The sequence below is a fragment of the Crotalus tigris genome, unplaced genomic scaffold (assembly GCF_016545835.1).
Source record: "Crotalus tigris isolate CLP2741 ecotype Arizona unplaced genomic scaffold, ASM1654583v1 scf7180000019016.1132606, whole genome shotgun sequence".
In the NCBI taxonomy this organism is placed as follows: Eukaryota; Metazoa; Chordata; class Lepidosauria; order Squamata; family Viperidae; genus Crotalus; species Crotalus tigris.
The window spans coordinates 453,880-478,202 of NW_024097330.1; the positions used below are offsets into that span (position 1 = coordinate 453,880).

The window sequence follows — 24,323 nt, forward strand, 5'->3', positions numbered from 1 at the left end:
GTCCTGTGGATTATAGCTGAAAAAATAGAAGACTTTTGGGGGGCTGTTTTTCCCTACAAGATGGATTATAACTAAAAAATATAAACTACTTCGAAGCCATCTGGCTTTTTTCGGATTATAAGTACCGTCTGAGCTGTGATTTCACAAGCTATTTAAAGATAGAGTGAGTGGTAAGGAATTGCTGCAAGCAAGACATTTTGGATTAAAACCTTGGCAGATGGGCAACATCAGACCTTGGTATAAAATCTATGCTTTCCTTTTTTTTCTTTTTCTCTTTTTTCCTTTTTATCTCTCCTATTTGTTTGGGGAGACTAGTGGATTACAAAATTTTAACGTTTGATTGGAGAACTTTTTATAGACAGTGGAAAGTGAAATATTGGAGATACTCCTTGGAGAAGGCCTATGGACTATCAACTTGAATAGTAGGTCTTGGTGGATTATAATTTTGGACTCTGAACAATCGTTCCTATAAGTGAGTCCTACCTATAGAAATGGACTATAAACTTTTTTTTATTTGCTCTTACCTCTTTGCTGAGAGAGCCTATTGACTTAGAGACTACAGATAAGAACTATAAAAGTTACCTAAGATAATTTTAAAAGATATATTGTGTTGAATATAATGCTAATGGCTTGGTTTAAGGCGGGCATTGGGAAAGTATTAGAGTTTGATAAAAGATTTTGGGAGTAGAAATAAAATGAGTGTTCTGAATTTAACTAAAACTGGTAAGAAAGCGCCCTCAGTCCCATTCTCTGCATCTGCAAGTCTGGTGTATCAGAACTCAATTGAACACTGCTTCAACAAGAAAAAGCTAGTAAGTTCCAGAAGAGTCATTCCATGTCAAATGGTCTGATTTCAGAAAAGCGCCCTGCTCGACCATCACGGATTTTGATGAAATTTTGTGTGAACATGCAGACATGTCCCCAATGAACATTGCTAAAGTGTTATGTTTGCTGATGCAATACTTGTGGAGATATGTCATTTGTATGACCCCATAAGCAGCCTTCTACTGGATGACTCTGAGGTTCCAGCAACTTTGAGATATAATATCTCTGGCAATATTTTATTGAGAGAAACAAAACTTGGCCATCTTGTACAACGTTTTGTGCTCTATTAAACAAAATAATGAAAACATTCTCATGAGCAATCTCCATCTAGATAATTTGTAGCAAAGTTGGCCGAAAATATTACGGCTCAGAAAAAGTTTAAAGTTTGGCTTTTTATATCTCTGGAAGGAAAGGTATGATAAACACAAAACTTTGCACATAATAATTTAGCAACACAAGGTTTTCGAATATAAAATTTCATTCTCCTACTGCTTTCCAATAGTTTACAAATTGAGTTAAAGTTGACATTTTTTGTAAAAATGCCAAAAATAGGGTATTTTTAGCCCGCTTTTACAAAAAAAGACCTTCTGGAAACTCTGTTAAATCATTCTCATTAGAAAGAGCATGTTTCAAAACCCCTGAAAAAGTAGGGTTGGTTTTTCATCGCTGACATATAAAGCCCTAAAAATAGGGACAAAGTTGAGGACATTGCTATGGCAATGTCACATGTATTCTATTATTTTTTTGTGTAACACCAGCCATGGGTGGGTTTCTTGGTTCAGGATCCCAAGCCTGTAGCTTGGTTTCTTCCTTGAGGTTCCAAAACCTTGTGTGGGTATCTGTCCGGTTCCCAAGCTGCCTAATCGTCAGGCTGATGGCTGTTGTTGCACGGCTATCAGGTATGCCCCCTATGGCGATGGGGTTGCTGGTTCAAGTGCCTGAACTGGTAGTGACAATGTCACCATGGACCAACACGATATAATAGTAGTAATGATGTCTATATAAAACAAACAAGACAAAAAAATAATAGAATACATGTGACATTGCCATATTGTCTCTATTTTTAGCGCTTTATACGTTAGCGATGAAGTTAAATGTTGGAACCTAGGCAATGTGTTGCTGATAAAATATTAAACACTTCTGATTATTAAAAAACTAATTAAAATATATATACAAAAAAAGAATAATTTAGCTAATATATAATTATTTTCATGAGGCATTTTAGCTGAACTGAAAGGATTTACTTTTAACATTTTATCTCAACAGAGTTTCCCCTCTTTGTTTCTCCTGATAACATATTCCTAATAAGAGCTTCATGAATTCCCTTTCCTCAACAAAAGTTGCTGGATAAAAATGCATACAACTGCATAAGATAATGCACTAAGTAAAAACCAATAATCTGGAAAAAAATATTTCTTCAAATAAAAAAAATCCATTCATTTGGTATATACTATTTGACAAAATAATGCTATGCCTTGAAAATCTCTGAATACTCATATGCTGCCTGTAAATACTGAAAGAGGACAACTGCTTAATTTTCTGCCAGTGTCAGGCCCCTCAAATCATTTTCGGGGCAGTGCCATTCTGTTGGGATGGGAAGGCTTTTCCTCTTTTGGGAATGGGGAGGTCGTGGGCTCTGTGATGTGTTTCTTTTGTTTTGTTCTCTAAACCTTTGATGTATCTCTTTGGGTGTGAAAGGGGGAAGGAATGTGCCTGGAGCCATCTGCCTTATTTCTGCTAGGCTGAGAAGAGGATGCAACAGCTGGGAACAAAGTTTTATCACTCCTTCAACTTCCAGTTCCCATAACAACTTCACACCTGTGGATTGGCTGGATTTGGATGGGGAAATTAGGCACCTGGGAGGGGTTTTGAAGAGAGGGGTTTAATGTAACATTTCATGCGTGAATTATTCAGATCTTGCCTAGCTTTCCTGTTTTCACTATCTCTCAATAAAAGTTCCTTTTGAAACAATACCAGTTTCAAGAGTTCTGCTTTATTGGGAATATTAACTGAGGCAGGACCTACATTAGGCAAGACCTGCAAAGTGGTTAACCAGGAGGGATTACATCTCTACCGTGGGGACCGTGCACATGAAGTCTCAACATGGCAGTGAGCAGGAGAAAGCTGAGTGATGGGCAGAGATCTCCATGAAGACTCACCCCGGGGAGAGCTCCTCTGAGTGGAGGAAGGAAGCCGCAGCCATGGAAGATCTCCAGAGGCCAAGGTGTGGGGAAAAAGGATGATTGGGAAGGGAGGACCCAGAGGGTCACTCTCACCCATGGCAGCAGGAAGCCGGGCTGGAAGCGCGAGATGTAGCTATTCTATGCCGATGACGAACCAAGCGAAGAGTTGAGCCTAGCTGACCAACTCCTGAAACACGTCATACACTTCATGGTGGAAGCCTTCTAGAACCTGAGGACGCAAGAAGCCAGTGGCTGCAGGGAAAAGAGCGAGGAACCAGTGAAGGAACTCATACACGGAGAAAGCAAGTCCCCCACCCCAGGAACCTCAGCTGACCCTGCAGCTTCTGCAGAAAGGGCAACATTTGTCCCAGCTCCCCACCTCGGGTTGTCCCAGTTGGGATAAATGCACAGAGGGCTGGCGGAAGGGGAGCCCCGCAGCCAGAGTGGAAGGCATCCCCCAGGTATCAAGTTCAATTGGGACCCTCAACAGTTGGGGTTCTTCCTCGCTCATGTCCTCACGTTCATGCAGGAGTACAGGTGAGAACTCCTCAGCGAGGGAGCCAGGGTCAGAGTTGTCACCCTAGCCCTGGAAGGTGCTGCTGCCAGATGCATGGTGACCCTGCACAACGCTAATGCTCCAGAGCTCCGGAACTTCAACCGTTTCATGGCAGTGCTGAGGCAGCATTTTGAAAACCCCTGGCTGATTGAAAGGTGTGAGACTGCATTAAGTCAATGAGGCAAGGCTGCTGCCTAGTAGCCGAATACACCAAAGAATTTTGGGACCTAGCCTGCTGTCTCAACTGGTTGGAAGACATCCAGGTGTGCTGTTTTAAAGATAGGCTCAACGATGACCTATACCATGCCTGCATCGCCAGAGGAGCCCCTGCCCTCCTCCACGACTGGTGCATCTTGGCCGAAGAAGCAGAGATTGACCAAGCCCAGAACCAGTACCACTCAGGCAGAGTGTGGAGATGATCCCTGCCAGAGGGAAACAGGGAGGTAGCAAGACCCCTAGCAGCATCACCGCGCTCAACTGCCCTCTTCAAATGTGGCAAGGAAGGCCACTGGACTGTGGAATGCCATTCGAAGACTCGCTCAAAGAAGGCAGATTGACCCTTGGGGAAAAACCGACTAAGCCTTCCCAATGCCCTAAAGACATGGCCCTGAAGAGTGCTGAGTTTCTTTCCTCCCCAAAATTGGGAGGGGAAACCCCGACCCCACCGGAGACAGAGCTGGGGAGGTCTGGCAGTGATTATGATGACGATCCTCTGGTAAGTGGCCCGATTGTGCCAGTAACCACGTCCATACGACTGTTAATCTCAGGCACGGGGACAAAAGTAGCCCTAAAGGCCCTACTAGACTCAGGGTGCATCAGATGCTTAATAAACCCAACCCTAATGGGAAAACTGGGAATTTGTCTGATTAAAGAACCCAATTGCATTCTGCCAGCTAGATGGGCCTACTGCTGGAGGTGTCCCAGCCACCTTTGCCATTGAACCCCTGAGGTTAACCATGGGGAGCCACTCCGAGACTTTAATCTTTATAGTGGCACCTGGCATGGAAAGGCCCCTCCTCCTAGGACTGGTGTGGCTGAAAAAAATGGAACCTGCGGATGAACTGGCAGGATGGGCAGTTAAGGTTCCCAAAGGAACAGGAAGCCCTGTCTAGCAACCTCAACAAACAGAAAAGAGCCAAATCGAGAAACAGCGGCAGCTGCAAAAAACGAGTCGCTGAGAGGCATACCTAAGGACTACCGTGATTTGGCTGAAGTGGTGAAAGTGGTGGTGAAAGTATTCAGTGAGAGGGGTTTAGACAAACTCCCTCCTCACCGGCCCAGAGATTGTGCCATTGAGATTACCCCGGAGCTAAACTTCCAAAGCCTGAACTGTGCTCCATGACTCCCAGGGAGTTAGACGAACTGTGCCAGTTCATAGACAAGAACTTAGTTCGGGGCTTCATCCAGCTGGCTAGACCACGGGTGGCAACCCCAGTGTTGTTCCAGAAGAAAGATGGGTCTCTGCATGGATTACAGTGGTCTGAACATGGTGTTCATGGAGAATGTGAACCCCTTGCCCCTCATGAAGGATATGCCCCACCTCTCTAAGGGGAAAGTATTTTCTAAACTGAACTTACAGGAGGCTTATTACCGAGTCAGAATTAGAGAGGGGGACGAATGGAAAACTGCTTTTAATTACCCCCTGGGCTGCTTTCAATTTGAAGTGCTCTCTTTTAGATTACAAGGAACCCCTGCACCGTTCATGCAACTGAGAAATAAAGTGCTACATAAGCACCTGTACAAGGGAGTTTTGGTGTACCTGGATGATATATTAATATACACTGAGACAAAAGCTGAGCACATAAAACTGGTCAGAGTCGTCCTGAATAAACTCCGTGCTGCCAAACTATATGCTAAGCTTTCAAAGTGCAAATTCCACAAAGAGAAGATTGACTACCTAGGCTATTGGTTCTCACATGAGGGGGTGGAGATGGACCTAGAGAAAGTGTGTGCCATTTTAGAATGGGAAACCGCAGGCACCAGGAAGCACTGATATTTCATACCTATTAGATATGGTTATTTTTTGTATCTGAATATAATGTAAGCTTTAATACAGTGGTATCTCAGTATTCATCCTTAATTGGTTCCAGGAAGTTGAATAAGTACCAAAAATGATGAGTACCAAACAAAATTTTCCCGTAAGGAATAATGTAGTGAGTCATAAGGCAGCTGGCATCAACAAGTTGTTGAGTATCAAACAAATGATGAGCACTTGAGTACTGGGACAAAACTTTTAAATCAAAATGTGTTGAGTACTAAATTCGGTAAGTTTCAAAGCATTTAAGTACCAAGGTACCACTGTACATGATGAGAATAACTCAATCTATACTTTTCCTTTTTATAGATTAATAGGAGTTATAGTTTGTTTCACAAACTATATGGATTAATGTACATAAACTTAAGTAGTTTATTCACTTTAATAACGTTCATATGGATGCTTTAATGTAGTTTGATATATTTTATCTTTCCATTTGTTATCTCTTTTTAAAATATATTTTCTGATTCATTTACTAAACTACAAATTCCAAACTTTGTAACTTTGAAAAATAAAAAACTATAGGATAGATCAGTGGTGGCGAACCTATGGCACGCATGCCAGAGGCGGCATTCAGAGCCCTCTCTGTGGGCACGCATGCCATGCCCCAGAGATGGCAACTGTCCCTCTTCAACCAGCTGCCCACTAACTCACCGAGGTCTCACATGGCCGGATGCATCCCAGCACCCATGCGCTCGCTGGCCTCTGTGTGCAGAAGCCGATGGTGTGAGGCATCAGCCGCCCCGGCCCCTGCCTTACCTTGCCCTGTGACAATGGCATCCCCGCCCTGCCTCACCTCACCCCGCAGGATGAGTCTCCTGCCCAGCACCCCACCTTCCAGAGACCCCTTGGATCTCTCCCAACCCCGCTCGGTCCCCACAAGCATCCCTCTCCATGAGCAACATCAAAGTGATCATGCCCACCTTGGCCACACCCACCCAATGTGCCAAGACCACCACAGCTATGCCCACCCAGTGGGCCACACCCACCTGGCACCTGGTGATAAATAAGTGGGTTTTGGGTTCCAGTTTGGGCACTCGGTCTCTAAAACGTTCGCCATCACTGGGATAGATTCTTGCTGGATCTTTAGAAATATTTTATTTAAATATTATACATGTATTTTTTAATTTGAATATATTAACAAATGGTTCCTAACTACAGTTTTCTAAAAAATAAACTGTTCCTGCAGAAAATATTGATTCTGGGTATAAGGAGACTATTAGCATACATTTAAAATAACTGATAATATTATGGGAGCTACTGAACCATTATCCAAAACATCTAGAAGGCATTAAATTGCTTACATCTGTGCTAATGTAAATTACTATTATAAGTGTAAGAAAAAAATGGAAGAAATATTTATATCTATATCTATAATATTCTAAGTGCAGGTTCCACTTTTTGTTTTTGGATCAACTGAATGTTAATCCTTTGATAGCAACATGAATTGACCAACCAGCTTGTCACCTGAATATGATGTTGTGGGTTGAGAGTGACTGGCCCAAAGTCACTTTGCCAGCTTTCGTATTAGAACTCGTGGTCTCCTGATTTGTAGCCTGGTGCCTTACTCACTACACTAAGTGGGCTCTCATTTATTTATTTATTCACTTACACTCGCTCACTCAAATGCATGTATGCACACACACACACACATATCATATACATATCATACACACACACACACACACACAGAGTCAACTCTACAACAAACATAGCGGCAGCCATCTTGCTCATTCTAGATTGCCACAAAGATGGGAGAAGGTGGGAAGTTTAACTTTGTAATAGTGTGACTCTTTGGAGGAATTTCAGACTTGGTTTCACTTTTGACCATGCCGATACAATATAACCAATAAACATGTTCTTTGAGAAATTTTCTAGCCCTGGAGTTCCGATTTGTTTGGTCTCGTCTATTGGAACGTTGATATTAAACCAAGTCTCACTCAAAATGTTATTTTTCACGGGGTGCTGAGCCCCAGCTGCCTACTCTCCACCTTGTGAGGACAGCGAAGACTCAGTGAAGATTTCGGTATGGAGAAGAGATAGGAATCTGCTGCTGGTCACAGTGGGGATTTGGCTGGTGGAGCGCAAGCGGCTGCTCCGGCCATTGAAGAAGGCCTAATGATGAAGAACCGGATAATCCAACCTGGGAAGTTGGTGCCACAAGAAGGAACCACGATCCTGGCGAACCTCTACCAGGCAGAGACTGCCCCTCAGCACAGAAACATCCCAAGACTGCTCAAGAGCTCCATAGTTCTTCAACCACAGTGCAGAAGAAGGGGAAGGAATTAACTGGTTGGGACAACTCCACGGAGTGGAAGAACCAGACGGCAGTCCACAGTGCCTCGGTCAAACAGCTGAAGGAGAAGTTTTACTGGCTGGAAATCAGAGAAGTGGTTCTTACTGTCCAGTGCAAGTGTTTAATGGGGGTTAAGCAAAGACCATCCATTGCTTCTACTCCCCGCTGGAGTCCCACTCCCATAGCTGGGGCCCATGCTACATCACCTGCTCCCCATTTAGCAGCAATCTCAAGCCCCCAATATCAACCAAACCCTATGCAGCAGCATCAAGCTGCGAGCCCGAGAGCCCAGCACAGGGGATTCTGGAGAGTAATACAGCCCCAGCCACAGGATCAGCAAGCTGCCCAGCAGCCAGTGTGTCTGGCCCCCTAATATCTCAAGCCACCCCCTATCAAGCCCACATTCGATGGAGACCCTGAGAAGTTACCTTTCTTCTGAATCAAGTGTGGGCCCACTTTAATCTCTGTGCCTATGCTTACTCTGACAATGCCACGATGGTGATTGCAGTGACAGCCAACTTGGAGGGGGAAGCAGCTGAGTGGGTGACCAACTTGCATGACGAGGGACTCCCAGAACTGCTGGACATGAACCTATTCATGGAGCAATTGAGGGCAAGATTTGAGAATAAATCCCAAGCCCTGCAGGCAGAAAAAGAGATCCACCGTTTGAGACAAAGTGTTCGCCCAATGAAAGAATATGTCTGGGAATTCCAGAGAGTCACTGGTCACTTAGGACAGCATTCAGAACTATTGCTGATCCACTACTTCAAGCAAGGGCTGGACTGTGACCTACTCTAAGCATATATCTATTGGGGAATTCCAAACCAATTCCAAGAATGGTATAGCTTGGTGATGACCCTAGACACTGAGCTGGAAGGCCCAAGAAGTCAGTGATTAAGGAGTCAAAACCAAGATGGGGACCAGAGAAACGCTTATTTGGTCGACGCCTCCAGTCTACTTCTGTGGCTAGCGCTCCTAGAGCACTTGCTGGAACTCCCATCAAGTGCTTCAGATGTGGTCAGCAAGGTCACCGAGCTGCAGAGTGCCTGGCTCCTACCCCCCAAAACAAGAATGCACCCACCCCAACGGCCAAGTTGAGAAACTACCATGAGCCAGATGAGAGAAGTCAATTGGGCTCAACAGGAGCAAGCTGTCCAAATCTCCTCTCCTTCCAAGGGAGAAGCAAGATCTCCACCTGAGCACCTGCCCCTACTGGCACCTTACAATAGTGATGAGGATGGTGAAGATGATCCAATGGTAAGTCAACCCATCTCACCTTTCAATATTCCCACCAAAATTATAGTGCCAAAGATGGGGGCTCAAACAGATTTAGACATTCTAATAGACTCAGGTTGCACCAGATACCTAATCAACCTCCCCACAGTACCTAAACTGTTGTCCCTAGTCATGAAGTTTGAACCGGCGGATGGGTCCCTTATCGGAGGTTCCCCTGCAACATACCTAACCGAGCCATTGCATTTGGAAATGGGACAGCATTGGGAAATCATCCACTTTGTGGTGATCTCTAAGATGAAAGAGGTTGTGATTCTAGGCTTCACATGGCTTGATAAGTGGCGACCAAACATTTGGTGGGAGAATGGTGGGAGAACTCTGAGACTGGCGACAGGACTCCTCCCGCCCACCGAGCTCAGTGAAATAAAGGGGGCTGCAGCAGTAGGAAGCCGGGGAAACCCTTCGAGACATTAAAGGCCACTGTAGAATGAATACCAGGGATCCAACTTGTTCCCAGCGAATATCATGATTTGGCAGGAGTCTTTAGCAAAAAGGAATGTGCCACACTTCCTCCTCACCAAACCACCGACTGCACAATTGAAATTCTACCAGATGCCAAACTCCCAAAGCCAAAAATGTATTCTATGATGCCTAGAGAGATGGAGAAACTGAGAGAATACATTGACAAGAATCTGGCCAGAGGCTTTATCCAGCCTGCAAAATCACGCATGGCTGCTCCAGTGCTATTCAAAGAAAAAATGGATCTTTGAGGCTCTTTGTGGATTTTAAAGGGTTAAATATTGTCAGCATAGAAAACATGCACTTTCCTCCCTCTTATGAAAGACATACTAGCCCACCTGGCAAAAACAAAAATCTTCACTGGACTTAAGGGAAGCTTATTACTGGGTGCAAATTAGAGAGGGGGATAAAATGGAAGACAGCCTTCAATTGTCCTCTGGAGAGTTTTCAGTTCAAAGTAATGGACTCCAAGGAGTCCCTGCCATGTTTATGCAGCTGATAAACCATGATCATCTGTTCAAGGGGGGTTTGGTTTACCTTGACAATATCCTCATCTACACTGAGACCATGGAGGAACATGTCAAGTTAGTGCTTAAGAAGTTGTTGAAGGCTAGCTTCCATGCCAAGCTTAGACATACCTTGACTACCTAGGTTACCGAATCTCTAGTGAGGGACCCTGGCAAAGTCAAAGCAGTGCTAGAATGGCAGCCTCCGCAAACCTGTAGGCAACTTCAAAGTTTTGGGGGGTTCGCTAATTTCTATTGTCGGTTCATCCCTTCGCGAAAATCACTATGCCAATGACTGAACTGTTAAAAATGTCTTGTCAACATTTGCAATGGACTATGGAATGCCAGACAGCTTTTGAGCAATTCAACTATTTGCAGCAGAACCAGTTCTTAAATACCCTGATCCAACAAACCTTTCGTCATTCAGGCCGATGCAAGTGATGTTGCTGTGGGTGCTGTTCTCCTACAGAAAAATAATAGGTGAAACCTATAACTTTGCGTCTACACCTCAAGAAAGCTATCAGATACAGAGAGACAATGGGCTGTTTGGGAGAAGGTGGCTTTTGCAGTGAAATGGGCTTTGCTAACTTGGCGTCATTTCCTGGAAGGGAGTAAAGTGCTTTTTGAAGTATGGACTGATCATAAAAACTTAGAGGCACTAAAAACCCCTAGAAAATTGTCCCCTAAACAAGCTAGGTGGCCACAGTACTTCAATCATTTTAATTTGACCCTCAGATACCTCCCTGTGGGAAAAAACATCCTGGCAGATGCTTTGTCTAGAATGCTCCAATATAAACTCCATCAGGAGGAAGTTATTAATTCCATCATTCCTCTACCACAGTCAACCTCTCAAGTAACCATGAAAGGTCAAATGCAGAGGAAATCTGAGAAGCCCGATAGTCTATTAATAGAAAAACTCAAAGAGGAACTCAAAACAGACCCCTGGTTCAAAGACAATAGATCACTATTGACCTATCAAGACGGACTAGCCTGGAAGGGTTCAAAACTATACCTTCCAGTATCCCTCAGAGTTCCAGCCCTTCAATGTAATCATGATGCAAAACAAGCCAGTCATTTTGGTTTTCTAAAAACTACATTTGATGTGGCAGCAGTTTTGGTGGCCAGGCATGAAAAAAGACATTGAAAGTTAGGTACAAAGCTGTGCTACCTGCGCAGCTATGAAAAAAGCACCCTGGAAAACCTCCTGTCATTGATCTTTTTTTGAAGCAAGCTCATTTCATTGCTTCTTCAGGACTCCCATCTGTCCCAAAACTAGCCAGGTTATTTTTAAAACACATCTATTGACTCCATGGAGCACCAAAAAGGATTATATCAGATAGGGGGATTCATTTTACTGCAAATGTTTGGAGGGAATTTGTAAAACTGATTGGATATATCATCTGTACAAATGGATTGGCTGAATGTACAAACGCAATGGTGGAACAATATCTCAGATGCTATGTAAATTACCAACAGACTAACTGGGTGGACCTCCTGCCTTTCAACAAAATAGCGTACAACAACACTGTACAAAGTAGCACTGGACTTACTATGTTTAAAGTAGCTACTGATTGGGAGTTTGTCCCTATGCCCAAATATCCCCAAGAACCTCCTACTTCGCAGACCCTAGATCAATGGGTGATCTCATTACAAACTATTTGGGCAAACGTAAAGAAAGCTTTAGCCCAAGCAGCTAAGACATACAAGCAACAAGCCGATAAGAAGCAGTCTTCCCAGAGGCCACTCCATGTGGGGGAGAAGGTTTGCCTCTCCACTAAATATCTAAGTTTGAAACTGCCTAGCAAAAAATTGGGACCTAAGTTTCTCAGTCCTTTTCCCATAATCAGAATTTTAAATCCTGTCACAATTCAGTTAAAACTGCCATGGCTATTAGGGAAAGTTCACCCTGTTTTCTATTGCATTCTGTTAAAACCAGTCACAGGATTGTCCTTACGGCCGATTCTTAAAAAGGTGCCTGGTCCCATTTTAGTAGAGGGAGAAACTCATTATGAGATAAAACATATCTTGGATTCTAGATTGTATAAGAGTAAATTACAATATTTAGTTCAGTGGAAGAGTTACCCCTTGTCAGAAGCCACCTGGGTGAAATGTACAGATGTGAAAGCAGATAGACAATACAGAGATTTTATGATAAATATCCTCAGAAACCCAGGGGGGATTCCTAACTTGTATTTTTGTTTCCTCTACAGGATTTGCTCTCTTCTTAGGGGGGCCGACTATCAACTCTACAACAAGCCTGGCTGCAACCATCTTGCTCAATCTAGGTTGCAGCAAAGATGGGAGGGGTGAGAAATTTAACTTTGTAATAGCATGACTCTTTGAAGGGAATTTCAGACTTGGTTTCACTTTTGACCATGCTGATATGTAACCAATTAACATGTTCTTTGAGGAAGTTTTTAGCCTCGGAGTTCTGATTCGTTTGATCTCATCTATTGGAACCTTCACACACACACATACACACACAGCCTCTAATTATACTAAAAATACGAATCCCGGGTACATTCATGTAAAGAAAAATAGTTAAACACCAGGATAAATCTAAAACAGCTGTTTAATAAACTTAGCTTTCATTGGCTAACTGCTGACATCATCAGAGTGGAATGCCGGAGATTTGAAAGCCTGCTTATAAGACCAGCTGCTTCTGCGCTCTGCTCATGAAGCGTGTAACTGGTTTACCCGGATAAGTGCTCACCGACAGCCATGCTCATCTATACTGTGTCTGCAGGCGTAATGGCTACCCTGTTGATTTCATCAGACAGTACAGCAGATCACATCAGCCTCGCAGAGCGCAACACACAGGCACTCCTATAGCATGGACAACACTACCATATGTCAATGGAGTGTCAGAGGCAATGGCATGGATATTGAATCCATATAATATCTGTATTGCCCACAAACTGAATCAAACCCTATATGCAAAATAATGCACCCCAAGGAACCACTCCCCAATGAAGAAAGATCTTCGGTGATATATAGAGTGAAATGCAAGGACTGTCACTGCAATTACATTGGGGAGACGACCAAACATCTTAGAACTAGGATTCATGAACATGAACTGGCCATTAGATGGCATGAGCAGTGCTCTAAGGTGTGGGCCCATATGGCCTGCAACAATCATGTGTTTGATCTTGCTGGGGCGGAGGCCATTGCCTAGGATATCACCAAGGGCAGTTGGTTACTGAAGGAGGCTTGGCTATTGGATGAGCACTCAATTAATCACCACATAGAGTTAATGCCTGCCTATCAGGCATTAAGGAAGTGGGAACAACGGCGCAACAACTCACAACGAGTGCAATGGGTGCAACCTACACAAGATCAGAACTGCGGGCTCATACAACAGCAAAGAACTATGACTGGCAAAGGGGAGCAATCCCCAACATGGTCCCGTGCAGGAACCAATGACGGGGGATGGGGCGCCATACATATATCAAGGGGTATGGCCATAGGACAGGAGGCACTGGGAGACCATCCTACAGCAACGTGTAGCCAGACATGACTAAAGTGAGCAAAGAGAGCGTCGACAAGAGAGGCGATGACCCCTGTATTTACAAATACACAGACGGATGCGAGACAATTAGAAGCAATACGACCAACTGGGGCGGGTAGACCGGTTATGCGCTCCATGAGCAGAGCGCAGAAGCAGCTGGTCTTATAAGCAGGCTTTTGAACCTCTAGCATTGCACTCTGATGATGTCGGCAGTTAGCCGACGAAAGCTAAGTTTATTAAACAGTTGTTTTATATTATCATGGTGTTTGACTATTATATATATATATATATATATATATATATATATATATATATATATAAATATATATATATATATATATGTATGTATGTATGTATGTATATAAAAACATGCGTATTCAAATGCAACGTGTCAAAATTTCAAAGCAATCGGTGAAGAACTTTCAGAGATCTATGATTTTGAACAAATGAACGTTTACATTTTTATTTATATAGAAGATATAGATACGTATATACGTACATATGTATGTATGTACACACACACACACACACACGGATATCGTATTTTATACACAAGCTGTATTTTATAGATAACAGAAGAGTTTTATCTGTCAACTTACATTCCAGTCTAGTGATGTTACATCCTTATTGCTGGGAACATCATGCCCTCCTTCTCTTATACAGTGCCTCAAAACTAGTTGTGTGGAACTACCATTGCTGTTTTCATTAAGATTCCATATTCTGGCAGTGGAATCACCAGATCTAAAAAGAATGAATACACATATTACTCACAAAGAAAAGCTTGGGGTTCTGTTGGCTCAAAATATTGTTTTGAAACAATATTATTATATATTAGTAGGAAATCCATTTCTTCGTATGAGCACATGTCTTCCTTCCGAGAATGAAGATTATCTGCCAAATTCTATTTACTGTTGTTGGAAGAGTTGATATTGCTGGGCAAGAATGAAAAGTGTCAAAAAGTTCACATTTGTTTTAATGCTAATTTACCCTGATGCTAGTAGATCATTGACAGGATTCCAGGCACAGATGAACACCTCTGATTCATGACCCCGAAGAACTGTTGCTTTGTTAGAAGGAATTTCAACATCCCCATCGATTTCCATTGGTTTTGAGTAATTATCTGCAAAACATGCATAAATCTATGTAAACTAACACTAAGTACAATGAAAATAGGAACAACGAAAATAAAACAACAGTAACAAAACTAATAGGAAAATTAGATTAATCATAAAATATCGATTGGAAATGTTAATTTTTTCCAAGAGGACAAAACCATTATTGACTGATATCAAGGCAGTTTAAACCCGCTTTCTATTCCCAGCATATGAGGACCAACGAAAATTATAATGCTTAAACATGTCAATACAATTTAAAATTTCAGAATGCTTATTTGTAATCTCCATGTAGTAACCTGAACATGAAAGACAATAGTGAAAAGGCATCAAGTAACACGTAAGGCTAAAATGAGGGCAATGTGTCTGTGGCTTTTGGTCTTGGAGCATAAAAATCTAGAGTTCAAAAATATCTATACATATATCTAGCTTTGTCACATAAATTTGCATTTGATCTAAACATACTCATTAGAAAACATAGTTTAATTTACTTATTGCATGCGCCCCATTCTCCTCTCCATTCACAGTGGCTTCTCCAGTCTTTGGTGTATTTTGCTGTGAGACAGCAATAGTTGTTGCTGTGGCTGTTGTAGTAGTTGTGGCTGCTGTTCCTGTTGCTATTGTAGCTACAGCTGTTGCTGCACTAGCTTGCTGCTGTGCTAATTTCTCCCTGAAAGCCTGCTGCCGAGTTTGCACTACATCAGGCATTACTGCATCTATCAAAGATAATGATTCTATAGGTCTGCCATCAAACACTGTACCATCCTAGGAATGGAAAGAAGAAAAAAAGAATTAAACTAAAATTTTCCTGAAAAATAAGATGAAATACTAGCTAAGCAGAATACGATTACCATGTAATCTGAAATTAGTCTTCAGTTGAATCTATAGAATTTTTATTACAAACTTGCTAGACTACTATGCAACCACAAAAAAATTGAATGATTAATCATAAAATAAAGTACAGAAGTCACACACTAAGAACAAGAAAAAATATTTTGACTTATCCTCAGAAGACATTGCTCAGAGTATCACATAAAATTATACTTAACAAAAGTAAGGCTTCATTTGAAACCTTTTGATCTGGAATCTTGATTTACAAAGGCTGGATTTGGGGAGATTCAGAAAAGTCATTTTATTGCTTTTTTTCTCATGAAGGTTAAATAAGAACATAATAAAATTCCTTTTTAGATCAGCAAAAGTATTTCTAGTCCAACATTGGATGAATCACATAGCTATATAGTCTATAATGAGTCTTTTCAACCTTTTTACCAATTGCACCACTTTTAGGGTACGGCAATATTTGAGTACCACCAGCTGCCTAGCAAAGTGTCAAAAACTTGCTGGCAAAAAAAGGAAAAAAGTGATAAAGTACAGGTAGTCCTTGATTTACAACAGTTCGCTTAGTGACTATTCAAAGTTACAATGGCACTGAAAAAAGTGACTTATGACCATTTTTCACACTTATGATCATTGCAACATCCTCAGGGTCATGTGATTTACATTTGGATGCTTGGCAATTGATTCATATTTATGATGGTCACAGTGTCTCAGGGTCATGTGATCTTTAAAACCTTTTGACAAACTAAGTCAATGGTCCACTGGAGGAGCCTCGCCATCCCTCTTGGGCCGTTCTGGGGACTCCAGGATGATGGTGCGGGCTGCTTTGAGTCCTGGGCAGTGGAGGGCAAGTGCCCAGCCCAACTCTCAAGCTCCTAGGGCACCAGGACCCCACAGCCCAACGGAATCCAGCCCAACTTCCCCGAGGGGGTGCCCAGCTGCGTTTATCTCCTCCTCAAGGCTGCTGCTACTGTGCTTGCTCTCCTTGGCCAAGTTGCTCATGGTGGGTATAGGAGGTAAAAGTGTGTGAGTCAGAGGGAGGCCCACTCCCTCTCCATGCGAGGAAACCTAGCTTTGTAACCAAAGCATCCTTAGCGACAGGATGAGAGACCACCAGGATAGGCCAGGAGGAGGGGGCAAGGGGATGGCAAAAGAGCAGCAGGGCTGCTTATGGCCAAGTGCTAAGACAGGACTTCCTTCAGACCCTCCCTCCCTCTCATTCCAATCTCCCTCCTTTCTTCCTTTCCTTCCTTTCCTTCGTTCCTTTTTCCCTCCCTCCCTCCCTGCTTCTCATTCCCACCTCTTTCCTTCCCTTCCTTCCTGTTTCCCTCCCTCCCTGCCTCCTCCTTTCTCATTCTTATCTCCTTCCTTCCTGTTTCCCTCCTTTCCTGCCTCCCTCTTTCTCATTCCCATCTTCTTCCTTCCTGTTTCCCTCCCCTCCTCCTCCCCTCCCTCCCTCCTTTCTCATTCCCATCTCCTTCCTTCCTTTCCTTCCGGTATCCCTCCCTCCATCCTTCCCTGCCTCCCTCTTTCTCATTCCCATTTTCTTCCTTCCTGTTTCCCTGCCTTCTTCCTTCTCATTTCCATCTCCTTCCTTCCTCCTTCTGTGCCCAGGAAGGGACAAGGGGAGGGGGAGAGGTTGCCAGCACGGCCGGTGGTCATGCTGCCGGTGGCCATGGCTTGAAAGGTCTCTGTAAATTCCTGGACAAGAGCCACACAGCCTTGTGGTGGGAAGATATTTGTGATGAGGGAGGGAGAAAAACAGACAAGAAATGCAGCTGGGGAGGTGTCACCCTCCTCAAGGAATGAAGAAAGGCACCATCCCCTGGGGCTGGGCAAGCCAAAGCTGGCCAGAAGCCGAACCTGCCTAGATGAGCACATAGGAATACTGAGTGCAAAGGGCCTGGTGTCCCGGGTGAAAGGGAAGCATTCAGAATGCAGTCAGTCTGTGGGGCAGGACGGTTACCTGGGATGCGTGCTTACTGCCTCTTGTGCATGTGCCCAGGCAGGTTTGGCTTCTTGCCAGCTTCACCTCGCCCAGCTCAGCCTCTCTGAGCTATGAGGAGAGCATGCTGCTACCTGCCAAAACTGGGCAGACTGGGCGCATCACACAGGTAATGTGGACTCTCACCCTGCTTACAATACAACCTCCTCTGGAGCCCACAGAGCCAGCTGTGTGAAGTGGGCGAAGGCCAATTGCTTGCCACCTCCAGCCTATAGTGCCTTTCTTCATTCTTCGTGGAGGGCAACACTTCCCTAGCTGCGTTTCTTGCCTGTTTTTCACTGCCAACTGTTTGTGCGCCCGGCATGGATGGCTGCCACAAAGTTGTAGATCAGCTCCCAGCTGGTCTGTTTTATCACCTCTCTTCTCTCCCCCCTCCTTCTTTTCTCCTCAGTGCAAGTCCATCTGACTACTCCTCCCAGGGCTGCATCTTTTTCTCTCCCTCTCTTGCCAAAATTGCCTCCTTTTATATCCTCTCCTGTCTCTGCCCTCCTCCTCCTTACTCTTCCAGGTGTGTTGGAAGTGCTGATCGTTTGTCTCGCCCCAGCAGCCCTGCAGCTCCTGATGACTCTCTCATGGTAAGTCCTGTGCTGCGCTGCTTTAGCTTGTTCCCTCCCCCCTGCTACACTTGTCTAGGCTAGGCAGGGTCATGTACCACCTGCCAAGTGCCTGCGTACCACCAGTTGAAAAGCCCTGGTCTATAATAGCACAATGTACCTCTCTTCTAATTTTTAAGAGCAATTTAGAATTAAAAATGATATGTAGAATATGACCAGGATAAGCCCAAGGGTGGGGTCAAATGCATCATCAGTTTGAAGTCTCTACACCTCCATAAAAGATCTAAGTGTAGCCCCTCCTTGAAATTCGTTGACTCTTATCTAGCACAAAAAAGCCTTGAACAATGAATAGCAGATCAGATTCTTGTGTATAAACTTGTAGAACTTTTGAGCCCTGTTCATATTTTAGTCTACTTGGGGGATGAATGAACTCCATACCTTGTGTCAGAATCCAATTATACTTCATCTCCAGTTATCAATTATAGAAAACCCCATTTCTGCCCTCTCTGGATTCTGTCATAAAGAAAGAGAAGGGGGTGAACAAAGGGGCTTTATGGCCCTCACTTCCTTCGGTACAACTTCAAAGGGATTGAATGTGGATAGCACCAAAAGGCCTTATCATAACAAAGGAGGCTATTTACCTTTCATGTAGTTTTCTCTGAAGTCTCCATCCAGCCGGTAGAAAGGAAAAAGGGGTGGGATTGTGATGCCTGAAACTGTCACTGGAAGAGGGGGGTGATTGGGTGGGACTACTGGGGAACCCCTTAAAACCTTGAATGGGAGAGCTTGGACCCCAAGTCCTGTCTAGCATGCCTGCAACCATTTTCTCTTCATAAAGGATTCCTGTTGGAAGAATTATTCCAAGAGTTCTGTCTTCTTAAGATGCAAAGTGGGGTGGGTCCTTACATTAGACAGGACTTGCAAAATTAATCCACCTGGAAGGGAGACCCTTGCCGGGGGATTTTGCAAAAAATCACCATGTCAGACAATGGAGCAAGAAAGGGGGAAAACTCCCTGGGAAGAGAGCCGCTGACCAAATTGGAACCTTGCCAGATGTTGGGATCTGAGAGGTCAGATTCCTCAGGAGAAGAAGTGGTGGAGACACGGGACCACAAGTCTCGCTGGTCAATGGGCATTGGAAAGAAAAGTAAGTGGGGAAAGGAATCAAGAAAGGTGACCCTGAGACGGGGGACCAAGCAACCAGAATGGAAGCAGGAGATGGAGAAATCCCTGCATGCAAGTGAAGAGGGAGAAAGCTGGGCACTGTACTCAGACTGGATCCTAGAGAAAGCTATTGACCTGATTTATTTATTTATTTATTTTATGAGACTTATATACTGCTTTAAGTGCAAGCACTCTCTAAGCAGTGTACACCAGTAAGCAATGTATATATATATATTTACATTGCCCCCAACAATCTGGGTCCTCATTTTACCTACCCCGGAAGGATGGAAGGCTGAGTCAACCTTGAGCCGGTGAGATTTGAACCGCTGACTGCTGAACACAGTCAGCTAAAGTGGCCTGCAGTACTGCAGTCTAACTGCTGCGCCACCTCGGCTCTTGATGAAGAGAACTCTCAGCTCCCTAGGAGAGAAGAATCCTGAGCCCGATGGCTGCCCCAGCTCCTGGAGCCGCAAAGGGAGAGACATCGAGGGGGACGTGGAACCTGCAACCCTGGGGACATCTGCTGATCCAGTAGTCCCCACCCCTACCAGACCACAGATGGCAATCTGAACGGAAGACACTACCACCAACAATGGAGGCACCGATCCATTCCAAGACATTCGCCGTTGGAGGTGAAATTCAAAGGGGAGCCAACACGCTTGGGGTTTTTCCTAACCCAAGTCCTCAGCTATATGGAGAAATACGGGCAGGACATCCCCAGCGACAAAGCCCGCATCCGGATCGTGCAGTCTGCCCTGGATGGACCGGCTGCAGATTGGGTGGTGAACTTCAACCGTTTCATCCTCTCTGAGAAGACGATTTGAAGACCCCCCTGGCTGATCGCAAAGCCCGTGAAAGGATAAAAACGATGAGGCAAGGCAAACGCCCGGTGGCTGAATATACACAAGAATTCCGGGCCATTGCCAGCAAACTGAATTGGCCAGAAGACATCCTCCTTAGCCATTTCAAAGACGGACTAAATTATGATCTATATGACGCTTGCCTGCCCCAAGGGGACCCACACCAACTTGAGGAATAGTACATCTTGGCAGAGGAAGCAGAGATCGGCATATTGAAAAGACACAGCCGAGGAAAACAATGGAGCCGCCCCCCGCCTGAGCTGACACACAAACCGGTGAAATCATAGGCTACAGCCAAGAAGCAAATGGGGTGTTTCAAGTGCGGAAGAGAAGGGCATCGAGCTGTAGAATGCCGCTCCAAAGCCCCCCAGCACAACCCAGACAGATCCCCAATCAACAAATCCGGAAAGTCTTCAGCTAAGCCAAAAGAAACTGCCATGAGAATGATGGAAATTGCGGAACCCCCCACTTCTGCTCACCAAGGGGAAAGAACTCCAGCCTACACCACAGGGCCGGTGAATGCCTCAGATGACAGCTCAGAGGGCGAACCCCTGGTAAGTGGACGCATCACACCCATCTTCAAGACAGTGACTATATTAATTCCCCCCATGGCCGAAGCTGTGAAGGTGAAAGCCTTAATAGACTCTGGCTGCACCCGCTGCCTCATTAGCCCAACACTAGTGGGGAATCTGGGCATCCCATCGAGGAGACTGGAACAACCAATCTCATTTGGCCAGTTAGATGGATCCATAGCAGGGGGGGGGGTGCCAGCTACCCTAGCCACTCTACCAATACACCTCTCCCTGGGCAAACATGAAGAGGACATAATGTTTGTGGTGACCCCAGGCATGGAATGCCCAATGATTCTAGGGATGGAATGGTTGAAAAAATGGAACCCCTGGGTAAATTGGAGGATGACAGAAATCAAATTCCCGAAGGGGGACCCTATGGACTTAAAATCCCAAGGGAGGCTACCAGAATCAAGAATAGAAAAAGCATCCATAGGAGAGGAAAAAAGATTAACAGAAATACCAGAGGAATATAGAGACCTTGCTGAAGTCTTCAGTGAGGAGAGGGCGAATGAGCTTCCCCCCCACCGACCCACAGACTGTACCATTGAATTCAAGCCTGGGGCAAAACTCCCGAAGCCCAGATTATACTCCATGAGCCCAAAGGAGAAGGAGGAAATGGAAAGATTCATTAAAAAAAACCTAGAGAGAGGTTTCATTGAGCCAGCCAAGCCTAAAGTGACTGCCCCGGTCCTGTTTAGAGAGAAGAAGGATGGCTCTTTACGTTTATGCGTGGATTATAGGGCCCTGAATACAATCAGTGAAAGCAACCTATACCCTCTGCCCCTCATGAAAGACATGCTGTCACACCTATCGAAAGGGAAAAATTTTTCTAAACTAGACCTAAGGGAAGCTTACTATCGTGTGAGAATTAAGGAAGGGGACGAATGGAAGACTGCATTTAACTGCCCCATGGGGTGCTATCAATTCAAAGTCTTGCCATTTGGATTACAAGGGGGCCCTGCAGTCTTTATGCAATTAATCAATGACGTTCTAAGGGAGCACCTGTTTAAGGGGGTCCTTGTTTACTTGGACGACATTCTTATCTTCACCGAAACAAAAGAGGAACATGTCAACCTTGTCAGAGCAGTTTTAAAGAAGCTGCGAGCCACCCACCTATATGCCAAACTCTCAAAATGCGAATTCCACCAGGAAAGGATAGACTACCTAGGTTATCGCATATCCCCCCCAGGGCATTGAAATGGACCCAGAGAAGGTCAAAGCAGTATTAGATTGGGCACCATCCCGCACAAGAAAGCAACTACAAAGTTTCCTGGGCTTTGCAAACTTTTACCGCCAATTCATCCCCTCATTTGTCCAGATAGCCTTGCCCCTCACTAACTTACTAAAAATGAAGGGAGCATCCTCAGTAAAACCTAGCCAGCCACTAACATGGACAATGGAGTGCCAAGCAGCGTTTGAGAGACTAAAGAGACTTTTTTCTGCCGAACCAGTACTAAGGCACCCAGACATGGACAAGCCCTTCGTAATACAGGCAGATGCAAGTGATGTGGCAGTGGGGGCTGTTCTATTACAAGAAAATGATGATGGAGTATTGCAACCCTGTGCATATACATCCAAGAAACTCATGGAAACAGAACAGCGCTGGCCCGTATGGGAGAAGGAGGCTTATGGGATATGTTGGGCATTACTCACATGGCGACAGTTCCTGGAAGGCAACAAAATCCCCTTCCAGGTGTGGACTGATCACAAAAATTTAGAAGCCCTGAAAACATCCAGGAAACTCAATCCCAAACAAGCCCGCTGGTTCCAGCATTTTCACCAGTTCCAATTTAAGCTCAAACATTAACCAGGGAGAAAGAACTTCCTCGCATGCCTTAATATAACAGCGCACGAACCACAGACTCTAAACCAATAATGGCAGAGTCACAACTGGCAGCACCAGTAACCACAAGAACCCAAGCCAAATTAAAACCACAACTGGACAGCCAAACTGGAATTGAATTCAGAAAAAGTTTGGAAACAGATGAATGGTTCCAGAAAAACAAAAATGTGTGCACAATGAGAGACGGGTTTCCTTGGGTGGGGGAAAAGTTATATATACACCAAAAACCCAGAGTCACTTTCATGCAGCTTTGCCATGACACAAAATCAGCAGGGCATTTTGGATTTGTAAAAACTTTACATTTAATTAAACGGCAATTTTGGTGGCCATCCATGGAAAAGGACATAGAAAGTTATGTGGCCAGTTGTCCAAAATGTGCCACTGCAAAGAGGTTGCAAGGGAAATCGCCAGGACTATTGCAAACAGTGGCAAGTCCCTCAGCCCCCTGGAGAGAAATAACCATGGATTTTATAGTGGAATTGCCAGAAAGCAATGGTAATACTGTTGTCTGGACGGTCACGGACTTGTTTTCCAAACAGGTGCACTTTATCCCTTGCCAAAAGATTCCCACCGCAAAAGCCTTAGCAAAACTTTTCATCCAGCACATTTACAGATTGCATGGGGCACCCCAACGTGTCATCTCTGACAGGGGGGTGCAATTTACGTCTGCATTTTGGAAGGAATTTTTATCCCTCTTAGGAACCACTCAGGGACTGACATCTAGCCACCACCCACAAGGAAATGGGGGGGCTGAAAAAATGAACTCCGTACTTAAGCAATATTTAAGATGTTTTCTTAGTTTCCAGCAGACCGAGTGGGCGGACTTACTCCCTTTTGCAGAAGTTGCCTACAATAATGCAGTCCACTCCAGCACAGGTTACACTCCTTTTCAAATAGCCACCGGTCAAAGTTTCAACCCCATGCCAGAATTAACCCCAAACGAACCAACGATCCCTTCGCTGAAAGAATGGATGGAAAAACTACAAAACACCTGGCCAATAGTTAGAAAAGCACTAGATGAAGCTAGGCAGGCATACAAAGCACAAGCCGATAAAAAAGGGTTGAGCCTACACCATTCATTATAGGAGAAATGGTGTACTTATCTACAAAATACCTAAAGTCCCTACAGCCCTGTAAAAAACTTGGACCAAAATATATAGGACCTTTTCCAATTAAAAGAATCATAAATCCAGTAACAGTAGAATTAGAATTACCCAAAAATCTCAGGCAAATACACCCAATTTTTCATTGCAGCTTTCTGAAAAGAGAGCATCAGTCACCTCTACGGCCAAAAATACCCCCCCACCACCTCCAATCATGGTGGAGGGTGAACAACACTTCGAAATAAAGGAAATCCTTGACTCTAGGAGATATCATGGAGCAACTCAGTACCTAGTTGCCTGGAAACACCTCCCTCCCTCACAAAACGAGTGGGTCCATAAACGTCATGTCAGAGCCCTGAAGCTATTGAAGAAGTTTTACACAGAGTATCCTAATAAGCCTGACTAACTTTTATACCTGTTTTGTTTTCTTTCAGGTGGATCTCTCTTATTTTTAAGGGGGCCGGATATCAGAATCCAATTATACTTCATCTCCAGTTATCAATTATAGAAAACCCCATTTCTGCCCTCTCTGGATTCTGTCATAAAGAAAGAGAAGGGGGTGAACAAAGGGGCTTTATGGCCATCACCTTCCTTCGGTACAACTTCAAAGGG

The 24,323-nt window shown here is 44.3% G+C and overlaps 1 protein-coding gene across 3 annotated transcripts in view; it reads right to left on the minus strand.

Moving 5' to 3' along the window:
* Positions 1-24,323, minus strand: part of TBL1X (transducin beta like 1 X-linked) — a 110,003-nt gene that overhangs the window by 24,967 nt on the left and 60,713 nt on the right. For 2 of the 3 annotated variants that reach the window (XM_039358394.1, XM_039358396.1), the window contains 3 exons: positions 15,265-15,538; positions 14,649-14,781; positions 14,261-14,402 (listed from right to left, as the gene is read on the minus strand). In XM_039358394.1, coding sequence (XP_039214328.1) covers positions 14,261-14,402; positions 14,649-14,781; positions 15,265-15,538 — 549 coding nt within the window. Of the gene's footprint in view, positions 1-14,260; positions 14,403-14,648; positions 14,782-15,264; positions 15,539-18,607; positions 18,670-24,323 lie in introns of those variants that run through there. The other variant, XM_039358395.1, reaches the window with a different exon arrangement.